The sequence below is a fragment of the Euprymna scolopes genome, chromosome 11, assembly GCF_053919585.1.
Source record: "Euprymna scolopes isolate OS-2025 chromosome 11, ASM5391958v1, whole genome shotgun sequence".
NCBI lineage: Eukaryota > Metazoa > Mollusca > Cephalopoda > Sepiida > Sepiolidae > Euprymna > Euprymna scolopes.
The window spans coordinates 77,594,969-77,613,705 of NC_136492.1; the positions used below are offsets into that span (position 1 = coordinate 77,594,969).

Sequence of the window (18,737 nt, forward strand, 5' to 3'; positions counted from 1 at the left end):
TAGTTTTCATTAATTATTAAAATATATGCAGCTCACTTCAGGTATGGAGAAGTGGGGAATTTTCGGTTAATTTAAACACTTTTCAATAAAATACATTAAATTTTTTAAAGAAAACTTTCAGTGCTGATGTGGCCTAAGTTACGCAGTTGTGAAGTAATTGTTACGCATGGGCATTGTATAAAAAAAATATTTTAAAGTTTTTTTTTGTTTTAACTTTTAACTTTGAAATAATATTAAAATAATTTTCTATATTTTTAGAACAAATGATTTTGTTTTTCTTTTCAATCTTGCAATTTTTTCCCCTAGCAAAAAAAAAAAAAAAAAAAAAAAAAACATAACAGAACCGGAAAGTCGTTTTCTGCGGGATTATTGCTATCGTTGCCGTTAGCAGCGAAATATGAAATCACGGATTCTTTCATTTTCAACGCTGATTTAGATTTAAAAGTTTCTCAATGGCTATTAGGCAACCAGCCTCGGCGTTGGCAGACGGTTTTACACGAGGTAAAAGAAAGAAAAAGGTTTATTTTATTATTTTGTTGTCTTTTGCCGATTACTGAGGGGCATTTCAGCAGAAAAAAAAAAAAAAACGAGTTGTTTACAACGGTTGTCAAGCAAACCAAACTACGTTTTCTAAACATAAAACCACAAAAATACAAGTAGAAAATAACAGATTATTAAAGAAATACAAAATAATTTTATTGATATGAAAATAGACATTAGTTTTAGAGTTAACTAGCAGGGAGATCCGATGTTGCACGGGATTGAATGATGGATCAACGAATGTTTCACATACATATTTTTATTGTCATCGAAATCTGTGAAATCGCCGGTGCGGTGCGGTAATATCCCCAAAATTCTGATACTGCTAGCGGTGCGCCGTGCGCCCGTGTGGTGCTAGTGAGTGGACTTATTGATCCAATGATCCACGCTATTTTTAAATAGTATTTTCAAGTTTAATTAAAGTTTTATGATAACTGTTTTTATTAAATTTGTATGGTTAAAGTACAGAATAGTTACAAAACACTCTCCCCTCCCCAGGTTAAGAACGGCTTTCTAAATAATTAGCGTTATTATTTCAGCAAACTTTCGGTTTGGCGATGGGAGAACAGCAAACATCAGTTTTATTTTTTCACGTTCTTTTCCTTCTTCGCGGTATGGGTTCGAGCCTGCCTGCCTACTACCACTTTTTTTTTTTTTTTTTTTTTTTGCTCAACAAAATAAGTGCATTAAATCGCCCATTTTCAATCAAAGCGATTGATTAATGCGTCCCTGTCATATCAAAAAACATAATATCGATTTTATATGCCTGGTTTTACTGCTTGTGCGATGATAATGGCTTCAATTTAAGTTTAAAATGAAAAAGTCAAGTATCATGGTGTAGTTAGTTGTGGGTAATGTTGACCGAGTTGTTATCCGGCTCCAAGATGTAAAATAGTTTGTACCAAAGTTGTGTTTATGAGCAGAAGTTGATTCTTGAACGAAAACATGTAATCCTTCTTTAAAGAAATGAAACAAACCTTCATTTTTGTTTTTTTAATAGAAATCTCCGCTTTCTTGAATAATAATTGTGTTACTATATGTAAATTTCAAACCTCACACGTCCTAGAATTAAATAATCTATAATATAAATCTCACCTGTTTCTTTAAATGTATGCATGTTTGTATGTCTCGCAAAAACTTTCGACAGAGGCAACGGATTTTCACGAGATTTGAAGCTCGATCCTTTGGACGACAAATATCGGAAAATTTGCTAAAAACATTAATTCCTTCACCTTCAACTGGGCACTTCTCTACAGGGAGGGGTCGCTTTTTTCACCGATATTTTCAAAAGTCATCCCCCTCTTTTCGATTGTCTAGCCTTATTTTAAACCTACGTCACTTCCAGTTTGGTGATGGGCGCAACATGTCACTTTTTTTATTTTCACGTTCTTTTCCTCCTTCACACTATGGGTTTGAGCCTGCCTGCCTGCCTACTGCCCCATTTTCTTTTTTTTTTTTGCTCAACACACACCTCCAAACACCCGAGCAACGCCGGGCACCCAGGCTAGTCTTCTACAATATAAATCTCACCTATCTGTTTAAATGTATGTATGTCTGCCTAAAACTTTTGACAGAGACAACGAATTTTCACGAGATCGGTATCATTTTGAAGTTTGACGTCTCGGACGACAAATATCGAAATATTGGCCAAAAACATGATTTCGTTTACCCTCAACTGGGCAATTTTTTACAAAGAGGGGTCGATTTTTTGTGGGCCATTTTTGCAAGTCATCGTATCGGTATGATTGATTTTGCCTAATTTTAACGTTCCGAACTTCTGGTCACATCATGGAGTAGCAGTAAAGCATCAGACTTTATTTTTTTTTTTACATAGGCATCACCACTTATCAAGGCCAAGAGGCCACGAGTTAAACAGTGTACAGTAGAAATTGGACAATATAGTAATCGTTAGTAAATGAAAATTCAGTAAATTTGTTAACAAGTGGAACAGCACATCAAGAACTTGTTTACGTTAGACTTGAAGACAACCATATTGTAGTCAACTGGAAAGCAGGAAAACGGAAGACAATTCCACAGGCGTGCAGTTCTAAGAAAGAAGCTTTGTTCATGGAATCTACGTTTAGGTTTAGGCACAGATAAAGACTGGGGGGAATTATTAATAATGTTTTCAACTAAACGAGTGTTTCTTGCAAAAGTTTGGCGAGGGGGGACCATTGACTGAAGCTCAGTCGAACACTTTCCATGAAAATAACGATACATCAGAGACAAACTCGCAACATCTCTTCTGTGAGATAGAGGTTGCAGGGAAGAGAAAAGGACATCTTCTACGAGGCTACGAAGTCTATTTTGAACTCTATCAAGGCAGGACAAGTCCTTTCTCGCAGCTCCTGTCCAGATGTGGCAACAGTATTCCTGGCTCTTATATAGATAGAGAATTGCATCAGCAGTGAGATTGTAGCAAGCTGCTACTACTACGAGACTAGGCTGTATTCTCACCTTAGTTCTCTCTTTCTCCCTACTCTTTTCTCTTTTCCTTCCTTTCTTCTTATACGTCATCAGAGGTTCCAGCCAATGAAAAGCGAGAACGGTTTACGTGGGACATTGGAATGAAGGAAACGTCCTTACTTCCACGGCGACTGGAGACAGAACACACGCCTCACTCCTCAGCTCCCGTTAGGTAGCCAAGAGGAGCATTGAACATTAATACAGACTTTACAAAATGCACTGTCTTTCTTGGTAACCCGAGTTTCGGGAAAACACACATATATATTGGATATATAAAACTTCATGAATTCATAACAAAGTCGCGTTACACGTCCTCATTTTTATAAGAAGACAATGTCTTCTTTTACCAGTATTTCTTTCTATTTCAGCTAGTGTTGGGACGATTCCTAATTTTTATACGATTCCGATTCCGATTCCGATTCCAGGAAAATATTAATTAACGATTCCGATACCAAGTACGATTCTGATTCCGATTCCTAGGGAATTATTGTTTTGAAATATACCAGGTAGTTTTATACTTATGGTCGGTAGTTCCCAAATATGTTCCCTAACTTTGGAAGAGATATTTTATGTCTACACCAGTACACCGTCGTGTTTTGGTTTAAATAAAATTATTATATAATAAACTAAACGGAAAACTTAGCAAAATTTATTTTAGAGAAAATTTATTTTACTTAATTGGAATACAGAAAAAAAAACTCAAAGAAAATAGAATTTATCCTTCAGAGAAAAAACAAATAAAATAGAATTTATATAACAGAACAAAAACGAGAAAATTAGAGAATAAATACACACGATTCATTATTTTGGTCCTCATAATTAAAAGATTTAATGAATTAAATAAAAAAAATATAGCGGAAGAGAAAGAAAATATATACTAATTAAATATAAAAAAGATAAATATTTAATTTAATAATTTATAAATGAACGTGCGTAATGAAAAAAAAAAAAACAATATACCATGTGACATGGCGCCGTAGATACAAAATAACCTTTCCAAAGTTAACGACCATATATGAGAAATACCATTAATCGAAAGTTTTTGTGTTTTATACCAAAAAGGTAGATATAGCGAAAAGTTACAATTAAAGGAATTTCAAAAATGATTTTTTGTTTGGCTATTGATAGTTGTATTTGTGACGGCAGTTCTTCAGACCTCCATAATTCGCAAGGAGTAGTTAACACCTATTATTTTTTCTTACTTTTTCATTGCTTTTACACGTTGTTTCTAACGTGAAGAATAAGTTTAGCCAAACTAATTTGGAAATAGGGTATATCAAAGGAACACATATAAAAATGATACCACTATAAAAAACAAATGAAATACTAGATAAAATTGAGCAAACATAATTACCAAAATTACAGAAAACGATAAAAAAAAAATGGTGAAATTTGTTGAGTGAAAGGAATTATTGAAAGAAAATTAATTGAACTAATAGAAATGTTAAATAAAAAAATGTCACATTTCAATATTTTTTTAATAATTAAATTCTCAGGGTTGTCGAAATTAAAAATTAAGTGATTTTTTTTATTAGACTTCTTTCGAAGCTTGTTACCTTGAAAAATACATTTAAAACCCTGTTTTTTTAAATAAATTGAAAAATAAACGCAATTAAAAAAATTTAATTGATAATTGAAACTTTAAAAACATATTAAACATTGAAAAATTACTTATATCACAAATTAACGTCCAATAAAGTAGATCCAGTCTTCATACAAGAATTCGGTTATAATAAATATATCTTTCCCAAACTTAAAAATTAAATCTTTTTTTTTTTTTTTTTTTTTTTTTTTTTTTGAGAGAGAGAGAGTGCTTTAAAAGCGCCGGGGAGTGCCGCCTAAAATTTTAAAGAAGTAAATTTTAGGAGTTTAGTGCCTTTCAAAGACGGTTATCATAATTTATTATCATCATTTAATTTCCTTTTTTTCCTCCCCCCACACCTTTCCACGCGGTTCAGTAGTTAACCAGTGCTCCTGTTGCTGTCAGTCAGCTATCTTTACCTAAGTTTTAATTTCTAGTTAAAAGAATTTTTCATGAATAGAATCAGCATTTTTAAAAATTATTTTTTTAGTTGTATATATTGTATTTACTCTTTGAAGTTAAGGAAGGTTAAAAAAAAATTGGTGACACCTAGATGGTGACGTAGGCAAAAAAAAAAAAAAAAAGACACTGCGATTTCGACCCTCACTAATAAAACTGCTCTGAGTGACTAGTTGGTAATTTTTTGTTCCTTTTCTTTTTTATTTTGCTCCTCCAATTTATTTGGATGCATCATAGTTAAATGTTTTAACATGTTGGTTTTGGTCATGTTAGATGGTTTTATTCCTCGCGATATTTTAATTTGACAGACTTTGCAAATGGCTTTCAACTCATCATCTTCATCAACTTCAAAAAGTTTCCATGGAAGACTTTTTTTGGACTTTGGCGTTGTGCGTTCTATCCCAACCATTATCAATGGACCAGAGGTCATCTAGTCAGCGTCAGACAGGGCCAAACTATTTGCAAAGAACTTTGCAGCTAATTCTACCCTATGCGACGAAGGCCATCAACTCCTCATATTTCCTCCTACAACACAGAACAAGCTAGGTAACATACAAATATCCGTGCATGAGGTCGCCAAGCTAATCAAGAACCTAGATTCTAGTAAGGCAACTGGCCCTGATGGCATCCCAATTATAGTGTTAAAAAAGCTTCAACCAGAACTTGCTCCCATACTTACGAAACTATTTAAGCGCTGCCTTAAGGAGAAGTGCTTTCCGACCCCCTGGAAGACCTCATCAGTTTGCCCTGTGTTTAAGAATTCAGGTAATAAGTCCTCTCCCTCTCAGTACAGAACAATAGGTCTCCTGTGTGTTATGAGTAAGTTGCTGGAATCCATATTAAATAGAGAAATAGTCAACCACCTTAGCAGGAATAACCTTCTTAGTGACACACAATATGGTTTCCGCTCTGCAAGATCTACCGCAGATGTGCTGACGGTTATATCCCACAGGATTAGTGAATCTCTTGACAAAGGCTTCCTTTCTAGGGCAATTGCTCTTGACATATCAAAGGCCTTCGACAAGGTATGGCATAAGGGTCTACTTCACAAGATTTCCAGCTACGGTATAACTGGAAATGTGTTCTCTATCATTAAATCATTTCTCTCCGATAGGCTCATAAGAGTAGTGGTAGATGGACAAAAATCGGAGGCCTGCAATATAAATGCTGGAGTCCCTCAGGGGTCAATCCTGGGCCCAACCCTCTTCCTGATCTACATCAATGACCTCCCTAAACACATACTTAAATCATTCGTTGACATCTATGCTGATGACACGACCATCTACGGCAACACATCAAAGGCTGTAAATGACAAAGTTCTTTCGGATTCTCTCTCCTCTGATCTTGAGCGCGTGGTTCAGTGGGGGAAGATGTGGCTGGTTACCTTTAATGCATCCAAAACCAAACTCCTATCCTTACATCATCAACGCTCTGATCCCCAGCTGGCATCAATTGTGATGGATGGCTCTCGTCTGGGTGAGGCCCCGTGTTTTGACAAGCTTCTGGGTTTGACCTTTACTTCTGATCTGAAATGGAACACGTACATCAAGTCTGTTGCCAAGGTCACTGGAAAGATGGTGGGATCCTTCTACCGCTCCAGAAGATATCTCACTACTGATGCAATTCTCTATCTATATAAAAGCCAAGTACGTCCAAGGATGGAATACTATTGCCATATCTGGGCAGGAGCTGCCAAAAATAGCCTATCATGCCTTGACAGAGTACAAAATAGTCTTCGTGGTTTAGTGGGGGATGCTCTTTTCTCTACCCTGCAACCTCTCTCCCACAGAAGAGACGTTGCGAGCCTATCCTTGTTTGATCATTATTTTCATGGCAGGTGCTCGTCTGAACTCCAATCCCTGGTCCCCCCTCGCCAATCTTTCACGAAAAACACCCGTCTAGCTGAATCCACTGTGAAAAATTTCCCCCACTCTATATCTGTGCCTAAATCAAAACGCGGATTCCATGAACAAAGCTTCTTTCTTAGAACTGCACACCTGTGGAACTCTGTTCTGTCTGCCTGCTTCCCTCCGGACTACAACTTGGATGTCTTCAAGTCCAATGTTAACAAATTCCTAATGAACCGCCCCCCTCATAAAACACTTCATCAAATCTCCACACTAACGTAATGTACTTGCAATAACCCTTATCCCTGAGTGGCTTCCGGGCCTTGATAAGTGGTGATCACTGTGTAAAAAAAAAAAAAAAAATCCGCTAAAAAAGACAAAAAGAAAAAAATATAAAGGAATGGGGCGGTAAATTGTACCAACCGGTAGTTAACAAAAAAACTTATAGAATTTAATTTTTGAAACCAATGTATAAAAGTTTACATAATGAAATGCAAATATGCATTTTCTTTTGAATTTTTTTTTTTTTTGGTTGACTGTGTTCAATTCACACATGGTTGATGCGGTTCAATATTGCTAAACTATAAGTCTTAAGTAAAATTCTATTCATAAATACTTTTTAAAATGAAATCATTTAATTAATCGTAAATATTATTTAGACATAAAAATTAATTGATTACAAAACCTTTTAAAAATATATATATTAATTTCTTTTTCGTTCGGCAAAAAACTGCGCAAAACACTTTTAATTTTCAATTTAAAATTCTAGAAAAAAAGATTATATTATTCTGCTTTTAATATAATCAAATTCAGGGTTTTATCTTTCTGGAGAAAAAAATTTAAACAATGAATTTTATTTCAATGAAATTAAAAAAAAAACTTGACTGAATTGAATTAATTACCCTTGAATTAACGAAGGGGTTATTTAATAACTTTAGGTTTGGAAGAGATAGGTATGGGGTCAATTTTTTGGAAACATCAAAAGAAGCCGACAACTGTCAAAACTTTGCGAAATAATACAACGTGATCAATTTCATTTTAGAGATATTTCGTTCAAAAGCCTTCTTTTAAAAAAAGAAAAAAAAGTACACTGTTCTATTAAACCGTTTACTGTTTAAATAATTTGACTTTGCTCGTTTTATTTTAAGAAAATATAAGTTGAAAAAGCATTTTCATTCAGTATTAGAAGATTTGTCAGTAAAAAAAAAACAATCGCCAAAAAGATAAGCGTTTTTTTTATTTTTACTCGCAATGTAGAACCCTGCATACTTCTTTTCAAGTTAACTCTTTTGTAGTTTTGATTACAATAGATTTGAATGAATGAACCTTGTAAGGGAGGGGCACTAAGCATTGCCCTGTTAATAATGAATTTCTTTGGTTTCTTTTTATAACATGCTACATTTCTCTCTTGCGGTTAGAAATATCAGGAAATTTTTTTCTTTTTTTCAACATCAGACTAAAAGAATCGTAATGAAGGAATCGGAAAATTAAGGTATTTTTTAACGATGCGATTCCGATTCCGATACCTCCCAAAATACACGATTCTTACGATTAACGATTCCGATTCCGATTAATCGTCCCACCACTAATTTCAGCGCTCCAGTTCTCCCTGTTATCAGAGGCGCCCCGAAGTGGGAGCCTACCGAAATGGTGACCTCTAATTAGTACCCCTGTTAATGTATGGTAATAATACCATAAGATATCTACTGGATCGATAGAAGGATCCCACCATTTTTCCAGTGGCCTTGGCAACAGATTTGATGTATTTCGCTTTCTTTTCCGCCTTCGCGTCACCGTTTCAAGCCTACCTGCCTACTACCACTTTTTTTTTTGTTCAACACACACCCCCAAACACCCAGGCAACGCCAGGCACCCAAGCTAGTTAAAAATAAGTGCTACAAAATATTTGAAAACAACAATGGCAAAAATATGCACGCTTGCGGATAGAACAATTACCATCACTGATAACAAAGAATTGCATTGCTTAATATCTGGAACACTACAGAAAATTTAAGTGCGGTATTCATTTTCAGCACATCTGAAACCTTCTTGGAAACAAGTTTTTTAAGATAGGTTTTGTGTTGTCTACCAGGTCACAATTACAAAATAACCCCCCCCCCCCAAGAATTACCAGACCCCCCCTCCCCCAAAAAGGTGGCTATAAAGTAGGTGCTCATTTTATGCTGAATTAATATAGAAAAGTAATACCCCACTTTTTTAAACTATAATTTCTTCATATCTTTGAAACTATTTGTTTCCTGGAATTTTAAACGTTATTTTCGCTTTTAATGCCCCTGAAAACCTTTAATAGTAATAATTTTAAAGGATTTTTGAGGATGGAAAGATACTGCACCTTGACCTAAAAAGAAAGCAAATAAGATGAAAACAAAAAAAAAGAAAAACAAATACAGCCATTTCATTTCATTTCGATAATAATAATAAACAAACAAATAAAAAAAAAAAAAAATAAAGCTGTTTTATTTCATTTCGATAATAAATAACTGAGAAAAATGAAAAAAATATAATACTAAATGTTTTGTCTCATTTCATATTTTCATTTTTGGTTCAGTGTTTTGCTGTCTTAATTTGAATTCGAAGCGAACTATTTCCTTGGGCCGAATCACATCCATGGTAACAACTTGGTCAACATTACCTAGTTGTGCTTTAAACAGAAACATTCATTTTGAACACACCACTGTCATATCAAAGAACCTACTGTTACATGTCGAGCCTTTCGTCTGTGTGGTAATAAATTTCTTAAATTCACTTATGATGTTAGGCTATGTATGGTGTTACCTTTGGTCAAAATCACTTGTTTCTTCTTTCATTGGATTATTTCGATTATCAATTACTGCTACTTATCAAAGGCATTCCGATACAAAACCTATCTAAGAACACTGAATTTTCATAAGAATCGGCCGTTTTCTCTCTCTTTCTCTCTCACACACACACACACACACACACACACACACACACACACACACAGTTCCTTTTATATCCATCTCATCCATAGCCTTGAGCCCCTGGAGGAGTATAGGCCATCCACAACTTTGTAGATGCTTTTATAGCGAGAAGTTCTTTTTTTGGGATGAAGGTACAGGCCTCACACCTAACCTTCCCAGAAGGTACATACAGTGCTTAGCCTTCCCAAATGGTCACCCATCTTATACTGGGCAGGCTCAACGTAGGTTAACTTCGGTGATCTGACGCGAATCAGTGTTTCAATGTGATTGTGCTGTACTTCCTTTATATAATGGAAGATGAATAGATAGAAGAAATAAAATGACATGTTCCGTAATTTTTATTGGTCAATGTGCGCTAGAGTACCAACTAAAGACTTACCTGTAAAAAGTTAATTTTTAGTGGTATTCGGTCTTTTTTGAACGAACATCACATTCAAAATTGTCTTCAACAAGTAGTAGTACTTGTGCACTTATTGAACCGTGCTGAAATAATAACTTTATTATTTAGAAAGCCATTCTTAACATGGGGAGAGGAGGGTGTTTTGTAACTATTCTGTAATTTCACCTAACAATTTAATAAAAAAAAAAGATATCGTAAAACTAATTTAACTTGAAAATACTATTTAAAAATAGCATGGTTCAATAAGTGCATAAGAACCCAAGTAGTTTTTATATTAAAACCTTTAATTATCCAATGTATTCTGTATTGCTTTCACAAGTGGCCATGGTTGTTTTCGCATGCGCGCATTCAATTTTCCCCGATCTTAAAATATGCTTAAATATATTTTAATTCATGCAGATTTCATATTATTACAGAACCAATTCTCTATTTAATATTACATTTATTATTTTGTACTAGGGGGGGGGGGTGTACCCGGCGTTGCCCGGGTGTTTAGAGGTGTGTGTGCTCGGGCGGTGGGGGTGGGGGTAATCAAAATATAATATGCAAAGTAAATATTTTTAAATATTAAATAAAAATTAAATATTATATAAAAAAAAGTTAAAACTTAAAAAAATCGAAAAAAAAACACAAAAAAACTAATGAACGATGTTAAATGTAAAAATCCGAAAAGCAAAAACAAAAAAGAAAACAGAAAAAACGAACGTTAAAACTTCTTTAAAAAATCTGAAAAATAAAAACAAAAAAAAACGTGAAAAATGGCTTAAATAAGCCTGTTTCAATATTAAAATTTTAAAAATTGGTGGGTACCCGGCGTTGCCCGCATGTTTTTGGGTGTGTGTGGCGGTCGGGGTTGGGGGGATGTTAATGAAAACCTAAGAATAAGTGAATTAAAAAAAAAAAAACAGAAAAACGAACGTTACGTGAAAAATGGCTTAAATAACCCTGCTTCAATATTAAAATTTAAAAAAAGCGAAAAAAAAAAAAAAAAGAAGACATCTCACACCACGATTCGAACCCAAAACCTTTAGATAATGACCCAGCGCTCTAACCAACTGACCTAAGACGACGTACACAAAATTAGGTCATTTTTTTAAATCTTTAAACTAAATCAGGTTACGATGTCGTATGACGCATGTGTAGAAGCGACATCGTCATGAGAGGAGGTTTTTGCTGACCCTTTCCCTACCTCCCCGTAGAAAAGTGATGATTTCAGGGTGACAAAATTAACGTTTTTTGGCCAATTTTTTGATATTTGTCGGGTGAAGGATGGGGCTTTCATATGAGACCAAATTTGTGAATTTTTGTTCTGTCTGTCGAAAGTTTTTAGCAGACATACACACACACACATACATACATACATTTTCGCTTTTATATATATAGATTATTTTTCATAGTTTTCTTTCTAAAACACAACACAGCATTTTTTGGTGCTTATCCGCTTATGTTACTGCACAATTTTTAAATAGTATTTTCAAGTTAAATTCGATTTTTACAATATTTTTGTCTATTAAATTATTAGATGAAAATACAGAATAATTAGAAAATTCCCTCTCCTCTCGATGTTTAGAATGACTTTCTAAATGATAACGTTATTATTTCAATGTGGTAACAATTGATATGGGGTGGGGGTGGGGTGTAGTTATCAACTAAATCAAGTCGCTCATTACATAATCAGAAGAATCTATTTGAACAGAATTTATTCATTTCACCGGTCACCCATGCAATTCTGTCAGCGTGTAGAAACATAGCTGCAATACGTTCCTTTTACACACAAATCCATGGGACTATATTTTTGTCTATTCACGTATGTAGACAGTGAACGGGTTGGAACATTCAAGAAAGCCCATATAAAAGCACTGACACACCACAAAACAAACCAGTCTAGACAGCATTTCCGCAAGTCATCATCACCGCTGCCCGTAATTGTTGCTCGCGTCAGACTCTGTCCAAGGGCGTAAAAACTGCACCACCAAGAATACCAAATTCAAACCGCAACGGATAAATTACTCAATCCTTTACCAATGAAGCTCACGCAAGCAACAAAAAAAAAAAAAACGAACATTTTTCCTCGCAAAAATCTGTCCTTCCTGGGATACTTTCATTCACAGTGTTTCTTTATAAAATATGTTGACAGTAACAATTTCCTCAGTCACAAGTTTCTTTTTATGGTACACTGAAAAACAGTGAATTAATATTGTTGCATATTGAAGGGGACAGATCCCAGTAATTAGAAAAACAAAGTACATAGGATTGAAAATAATATTTATTAAAGGAGTATGCTAGAATCGAACTCAGTAATCCAAAGTTAAAAAAAATACATATTGCAATTTAGATGCAATTCTAGAAATGTGGAGAATAGTCCATTATATTAGAAATAACTATACAACTAGTTAAGTCAGAGAAGTAGAATGAACAATCAATTTAGGAACGTTCTTTGTGTTGCCAAAAATGTGTTGGAGACCTAGATAATATGTAGAATCCATGTGAGGAGACATTCACATGTTTGAGCACGATCTGACGTCATAAAGAAAGATAGGTAATAATATATTTAGTTAAGTCAATCAGAAGAGTTTGGAGGTGACAGTTAGAGTTGGGAGAGTTGAGTTAGCTAGGCCCCTTTCGGAAGCAAGGTAGAAAAGCAGACAAGACAATGTAGAAACCTAAAAGGCATCGAATACCTGACCATTCTCATCGCCAGCTGGAATAAATGTCTTCATGTTATTTGTAAGCTTTTGTCTTCATCGTTATTTCAACAAGGTAATGTGTGTTTTCTGTTATTATACAACATCACACTGTCCCCTCATCTTGAATACTGAAGTTTGTGTAAACCCTTTTTAAAAGTGTTAACTGTCTGTCCCCATCATCAATAATGTATCTCCCCCTGTGTTTAAAACAACTGTTTATTTCACATCTTATCACATTCATATCTCTCCTAATAATAAAATGAACTCAACAAGTAATTGTCATATCACCGTCGTTGCTGTATATGCTGTTATATAAATGTCTCATCCTCTGTTATAAATGTCCTCCCCGAGATGTACACCCCCCCCCCACTATTCAACAATACTAACATTTGCTGCTGATGAAAATTCTCTTACAATTGAAGTGGCAACTGTGTAAATTTTGATAATTGATAGTTTCCATAGATTTCTTGGAATAAAAGTGTAAAAATAATTTTGACCCACAACAATAATTAACAAATGTATTTATAATTAAATATTTTTAAATTGGTGTTGAATTTATTATTTTAAAATTGCTAACAGTCATTTTTATATTATATTAAAATATGTTTTTAAAATATTGTAAAACTCTACTCTGCTTTGTGTGTTTAAAATTTACCTTTTCAGAATTGTTGAATTTAAATCATTTAAGAATTAATTATTTTGAGAATGTTTTTTTTCTTTGCAATTTAACTGATTGTATTATATACTAGCGGCTGCACTGCATCGGCACACACAATGCCAAGTTAAACACAAAATCGAGTACACTCAACATCAAGTACAATCAGCATCGTCTTACCATCAACGCTTACCCTGTGAACTCGCAGTATGGGAAATTTCCATATGCACAAAACACAATCACTGAAAAAACAAAAATACCCTAACTAAGGGTAAGGATAATGAGTTAACGTTGGATAAAATGATGGTTAAAATTATTACAAACTTGCCAGGATTCGAACCTGGAATCTTCTGATTCATAGTCAGACGCGTTATCCATTGCACCACAAGTTCTGTCCGTATCCTGAAAGATGTTACCGTGACAGTGCCAAATTCCGTTGACATGGGCAGGTAACTTTTTCGACAAAGTCACGAAATGGCCCAAAAACCCTTATTTCGGGCTTTTTTGTGTGACTCAGCATTTTTCGTTACAAACCATATATAGATAAGAACAATCTAGGAACTCACACCTTTCAGGGAAAAAAAAAGAATTTTTTAATTCGGTGCATCCATTCAAAAGTTTTATTGGTGTATATATATATATATATATATATATATATATATATATATATATACATACAGGGGGCATGCAATAAGTAATGCCCCTGACCCACTTCCTATAGCAGTAGAGCAACGAAACTTAGCACAGTTATTAGTCTTTCTCTACATAGGAACCACCCAGAGTTATACATTTCTCCCATCGTTTGATGCAGCTCTGGAGATCGTTTTTGTAGAACACCCCAGGTTGATCCTCCAACCACAACATGACTTCAGAAATCAAGGCTGCATCATCTGGGAAACGCTTTCCTTTCAAAAACAACTTCATGGCTGGGAAGAGGTGAAAGTCAGAGGGTGCAAGGTCAGAAGAGTAGGGAGGATGGGGAGGATTTCATAACCACATGGCTGTGCTTCTGATCTGGCGACATGCGAGTTGTGAACCAGAGCGTTGTCCTGCAGGAGGAGGGTACCTTTGCTGATCTTGCCCCACCTCTTGATTTTGATAGCTTCCCTTAATTTCCTCAAAAGTGAAGCATAATAGGCTCCTGTAATTGTGGTATCCTTTGCCAGGAAATCTGTCATCACTACTCCGTCCTGGTCCCAGAAGACTGTGAGCATGACCTTGCCAGCGGAGGGCTGTACCCTTACCTTCTTTGGAGGTGATGAGTCCAAATGCTTCCACTGCATTGACTGGTCTTTGGCCTCTGGATCATAGTGATGGATCCAGGTTTCATCCTGTGTAATCAGTCTTTTGAAAAACTTTGACTCATCTTTTTGGCACATCTCTAAATTCATCCTCGAGCACTTGACGCGTTCTTGCTTCTGGAATGGTGTGAGCAACCTGGGAATCCATTTGGCAGACACCTTACGCATATGCAAATGGTCATGAATGATAGTTTCCACCAACCCTGTACTAATCTTGACGTCTTGGGCTATTTAATGAATAGTAATGCGCCGATCTTCCAAAATGGCAGCCTCAACTTGACGGACAGATGCCTCATCAATGGCAGAAGGGGGGGGGGCAACCAGGTCTGGGAGCTGTTTCCACAGACTTCCGGGCGTGTTTGAATTCACGATGCCAGCGTTTTACAAGGTCATATGATGGGGCATTATCACCATGAGTTTCTTTCATTTCATCAAAAGTCTCCTGTGGTGTGCGTCCTTTCAAATACAAAAACTGGATCACTGCTCGACATTCAACAGGCTCCATTTCACACCTGACTCAGTTCAAACACCTGTAAAACAGAAACCATAATTAATTCAGAGCTGTAATTTGCCACATAACCTGTAGAGATATAAATTATTGCACATGCATAATTTCAGCTAGATCAGACAACTGGAAGTAGGTCAGAGGTATTACTTATTGCACGCCCCTCATACAAGCACATAAATAAATAAACATTTAGAATTTTATTAGTAGTATAGATTATTAAGAAATACTGTAATAAAAAAAAACAGCATAATATTGAATTTATTTCCATTTTCTATTCACAAACTCTCAAGATACATAAAAAAATGTTATTTATATATAAAAAGAAATATTCAAAAAATTTTTTTTAACTATTCAACTTTATTAAATGTTGAAATTTTGCCCAATTTTAATATATTTTATTCAGATTTCGTAAAATGAAATGTGGGTGGGGACATGTACCAAAAATATTTCCCCTCATATATTTTACAAAAACTGCATTATAAATATAAAAGATTAATTAAAAAGTGTATAAGTATCGAAAATTTCATGAAAATCTACCAGTATTTTATTTTTGCTAGATTTATTAAACATGAGTATATGGACACATCAGAAATAGCATATACATAGGAATGTTGTTTTATGATTTCAATAATGTAAACATAATATTAGTATCACATTTTCATTATTTTTGTATGCTGAAAAAACTTTTTTTTTTTAATTATTGCTAGTTTTTATTTAAGTTTCTTTTAGAATGGTTCAAAAATTATATATTAATTTAAAGTTACATTGTGTTACATATAGGTGGGTGCTTTGGAAGTACGAGTTGGTCAATTACTGACTTTAATACTTCTACTATTGTTTATTTTGAAATTGTGAATACCAGACCACTTTTTTATTTTTAATCAATTAGAAAAATATTTTTTATGCTTTTTGCATGTAACTTGTATTCTTTTTTTATTATGTTTACACAACTGATCAAATTAGGATGTGGAAAAGTACAAATTTAGCCTTTTCTGTACAATCATCCAAAAAAAAAACAAATAGAGAGAGAGACTAAAATATGGCCATAGCAAAGATAGAAAGCAATTGTCATGATAGTTTGTATTCTGGCTAAAAAATAAAAAAATAAATAAATATAAAATAAACGTTTGTAAAATAGTTAGTGTTAAAATATATTGGAAAAAATACACGAACTAGATTTCTTTTCAAAATAACTAAAAATCAACTACAAAAACATTATAGAATACTATAAAACATAAGATAAACATAAAATATAAATAAAATAAGAACATTGACTTAAACTTAACGCATTGAAAAAATGTCATGATGAAAACAGTCTTTTATTATGAAGAATCTATTAAGGTAGATGGAAATGGTTTGGGGAAGTGATGAATTATGGAAAGAAAAGAGAGAGTATAAAACTCAAGGAAAGTGATGTTTTTTTTTTGTTTTTTTTTTTGCTTTTAGCACAGTAAGAGAGAAAATTAGCAATAATTAAGAGAAAGAAATATAATTGGGAAAAAGAAGAAGGCTAGACAATAGGGTATATCTTACAATATTTTGCTTTATTTCTGATAATTTAACCATTTTTTGTGCATTTGATGTTTACGATGGTAGCAAACCTTGTAAAAAAAAAAATGGTATTTTTATTTGTATATCCAATGTATTTTGCTTAGGATTAAAGTGTAGTATCTGTTTTGATACAATCTCTTTTTTTTGTTCTTGGTAAGTTAATGAGAAATCTTTTTAGACTGAGATAATTTTTATTTTTTTGCTCAATCCAGTGTGTCACTTTTCGGGCAGTTATCTATTCATGGTGTTTGCTTTGGTTGTTTTGTTTTACGTTATATTAATCCTTTTAGGGTTATTTTATATCAAATCCATTCATTTTGATAAAAGTTTTTATGTTTCAAGTTCTTTATATCTTCAAATATTTATTCATGGTGTTTGTTATTTTGGTGAGGAAAATTGTTTTTGTTTTAGTTTTGCAGATCATCATTGAGTTTTGCAAAAGGAAAAATTGATAACATCAATGTTCGATGCATTTTAGGTCAGGAAGCCAGTATCTTCAGACAGCCTGATCTGGTAGCACCAGATTAAGTGGTGACTTATTAGTATAAAAGAAATAAACTGTTATAATGGTCAGTTCACTGGATGAGGTTGAGGTAATGAAGTTCGTTTTTGTTTTTACAAAATGGTCACCATTTATCAAGGCCCATGGGCCACTTGAGGATAAAGGTATTTGATTTTAATAGGTAGATGGTGAAACACTGAGGGGTTAGTAACGCTGGTTGTAATTGGTCAGAAATTGACTATTTAAAAAGTCAACTCAAAAAGAATTTGTTTCAATTTGACTTCGCAATGTTATAATCAGCCAGGAAGCAGCCCCGTGGTATTGTGTTCCATGGATATGAAGTTCGAGAGAAGAAACTTTGCTTATGGAAGTTACGTTTAGTTCTAGGTACATGGAAGAAAATTTATTGACAATGTTTTGAAGTTAGATGAGTGTTTGTTGTGAATGTTTTATAGGGGTGGGAGTAAGGGAGAACCATTATCTAAGGTGGTAGTTATGGTCAATAGTCTCCCTGATTCCATGTTTGAAACAGCTAAATAAATTGTCCCTCTAATTCACAGAAGAAAGCATATACAACAAGATTGTTGTTTAATAGAAAATACTGTTTTTTATTTTTTTGCCAGGACTGGAAAGGAATTAAAAACATCAGAATGTGAGATCTCCACTTTTTAAATGGAAGTTTTTGTTTTTTTTGTAATTCAGAAAATGCGAGATTCTCCTTAAATTGAATAAAAAGAAAAGCTTAATTTTTACCCTTCCTTGATTTTATTTATCTTTCTCTTCCTTCCTGTTTTTTTTTTTCTCTCTTCCTCTTACTGTTTCTATGTTGTCTTATTTTTCTTTCTCTCTGGAAATATTAATTTTTCCACACTTCAAGCGATTAGTATGGGAAAAAGGAAGGAAGGTAGAAGACATTTGTTTTATCAAAGAATTACTTACTGTTGCTCACCCCTCCCCCTCACCACACACACACATGCACACATACCCACATAAGCACTTGGAGGTCTTTCTCTTTTCTATTTCTTATTTATTTCTTGGACCAAATATATTAATGTTTTAATGCCAAAAAAAAAAAACTTGGAACAGCCTTTTTATACAAAAGATAATTTTAACAATTTAACAAATTTCAAAGCAAAATTGGAGTTAAAACATATCAGTTGATACTTTCAATATGAACAAGACAATATATTGGAGATAATACCATTTGCTAAATCCTCCCTCCAAAATGAGATTCTACTTTTTTTTAGCCTATCAGGTGTGAATTCTCTAAAAAACA

General features: G+C 34.0%; 1 protein-coding gene and 1 non-coding gene across 3 annotated transcripts in view; one reads left to right on the forward strand and one right to left on the reverse strand.

Moving 5' to 3' along the window:
• The first annotated feature begins 357 nt into the window (after positions 1–357).
• LOC145287922 (transmembrane protein 216-like) overlaps positions 358–18,737 on the forward strand; it is a 46,289-nt gene continuing 27,909 nt past the window's right edge. For both annotated transcript variants that reach the window (XM_080135871.1, XM_080135872.1), the window contains exon 1: positions 358–501. In XM_080135871.1, coding sequence (XP_079991997.1) covers positions 453–501 — 49 coding nt within the window. In that variant the 5' untranslated portion in view covers positions 358–452. The remainder of the gene's footprint in view (positions 502–18,737) is intronic.
• Positions 13,919–13,991, reverse strand: Trnah-aug (transfer RNA histidin (anticodon AUG)). The gene has a single exon. It is a non-coding gene; the product is annotated as a tRNA-His (tRNA).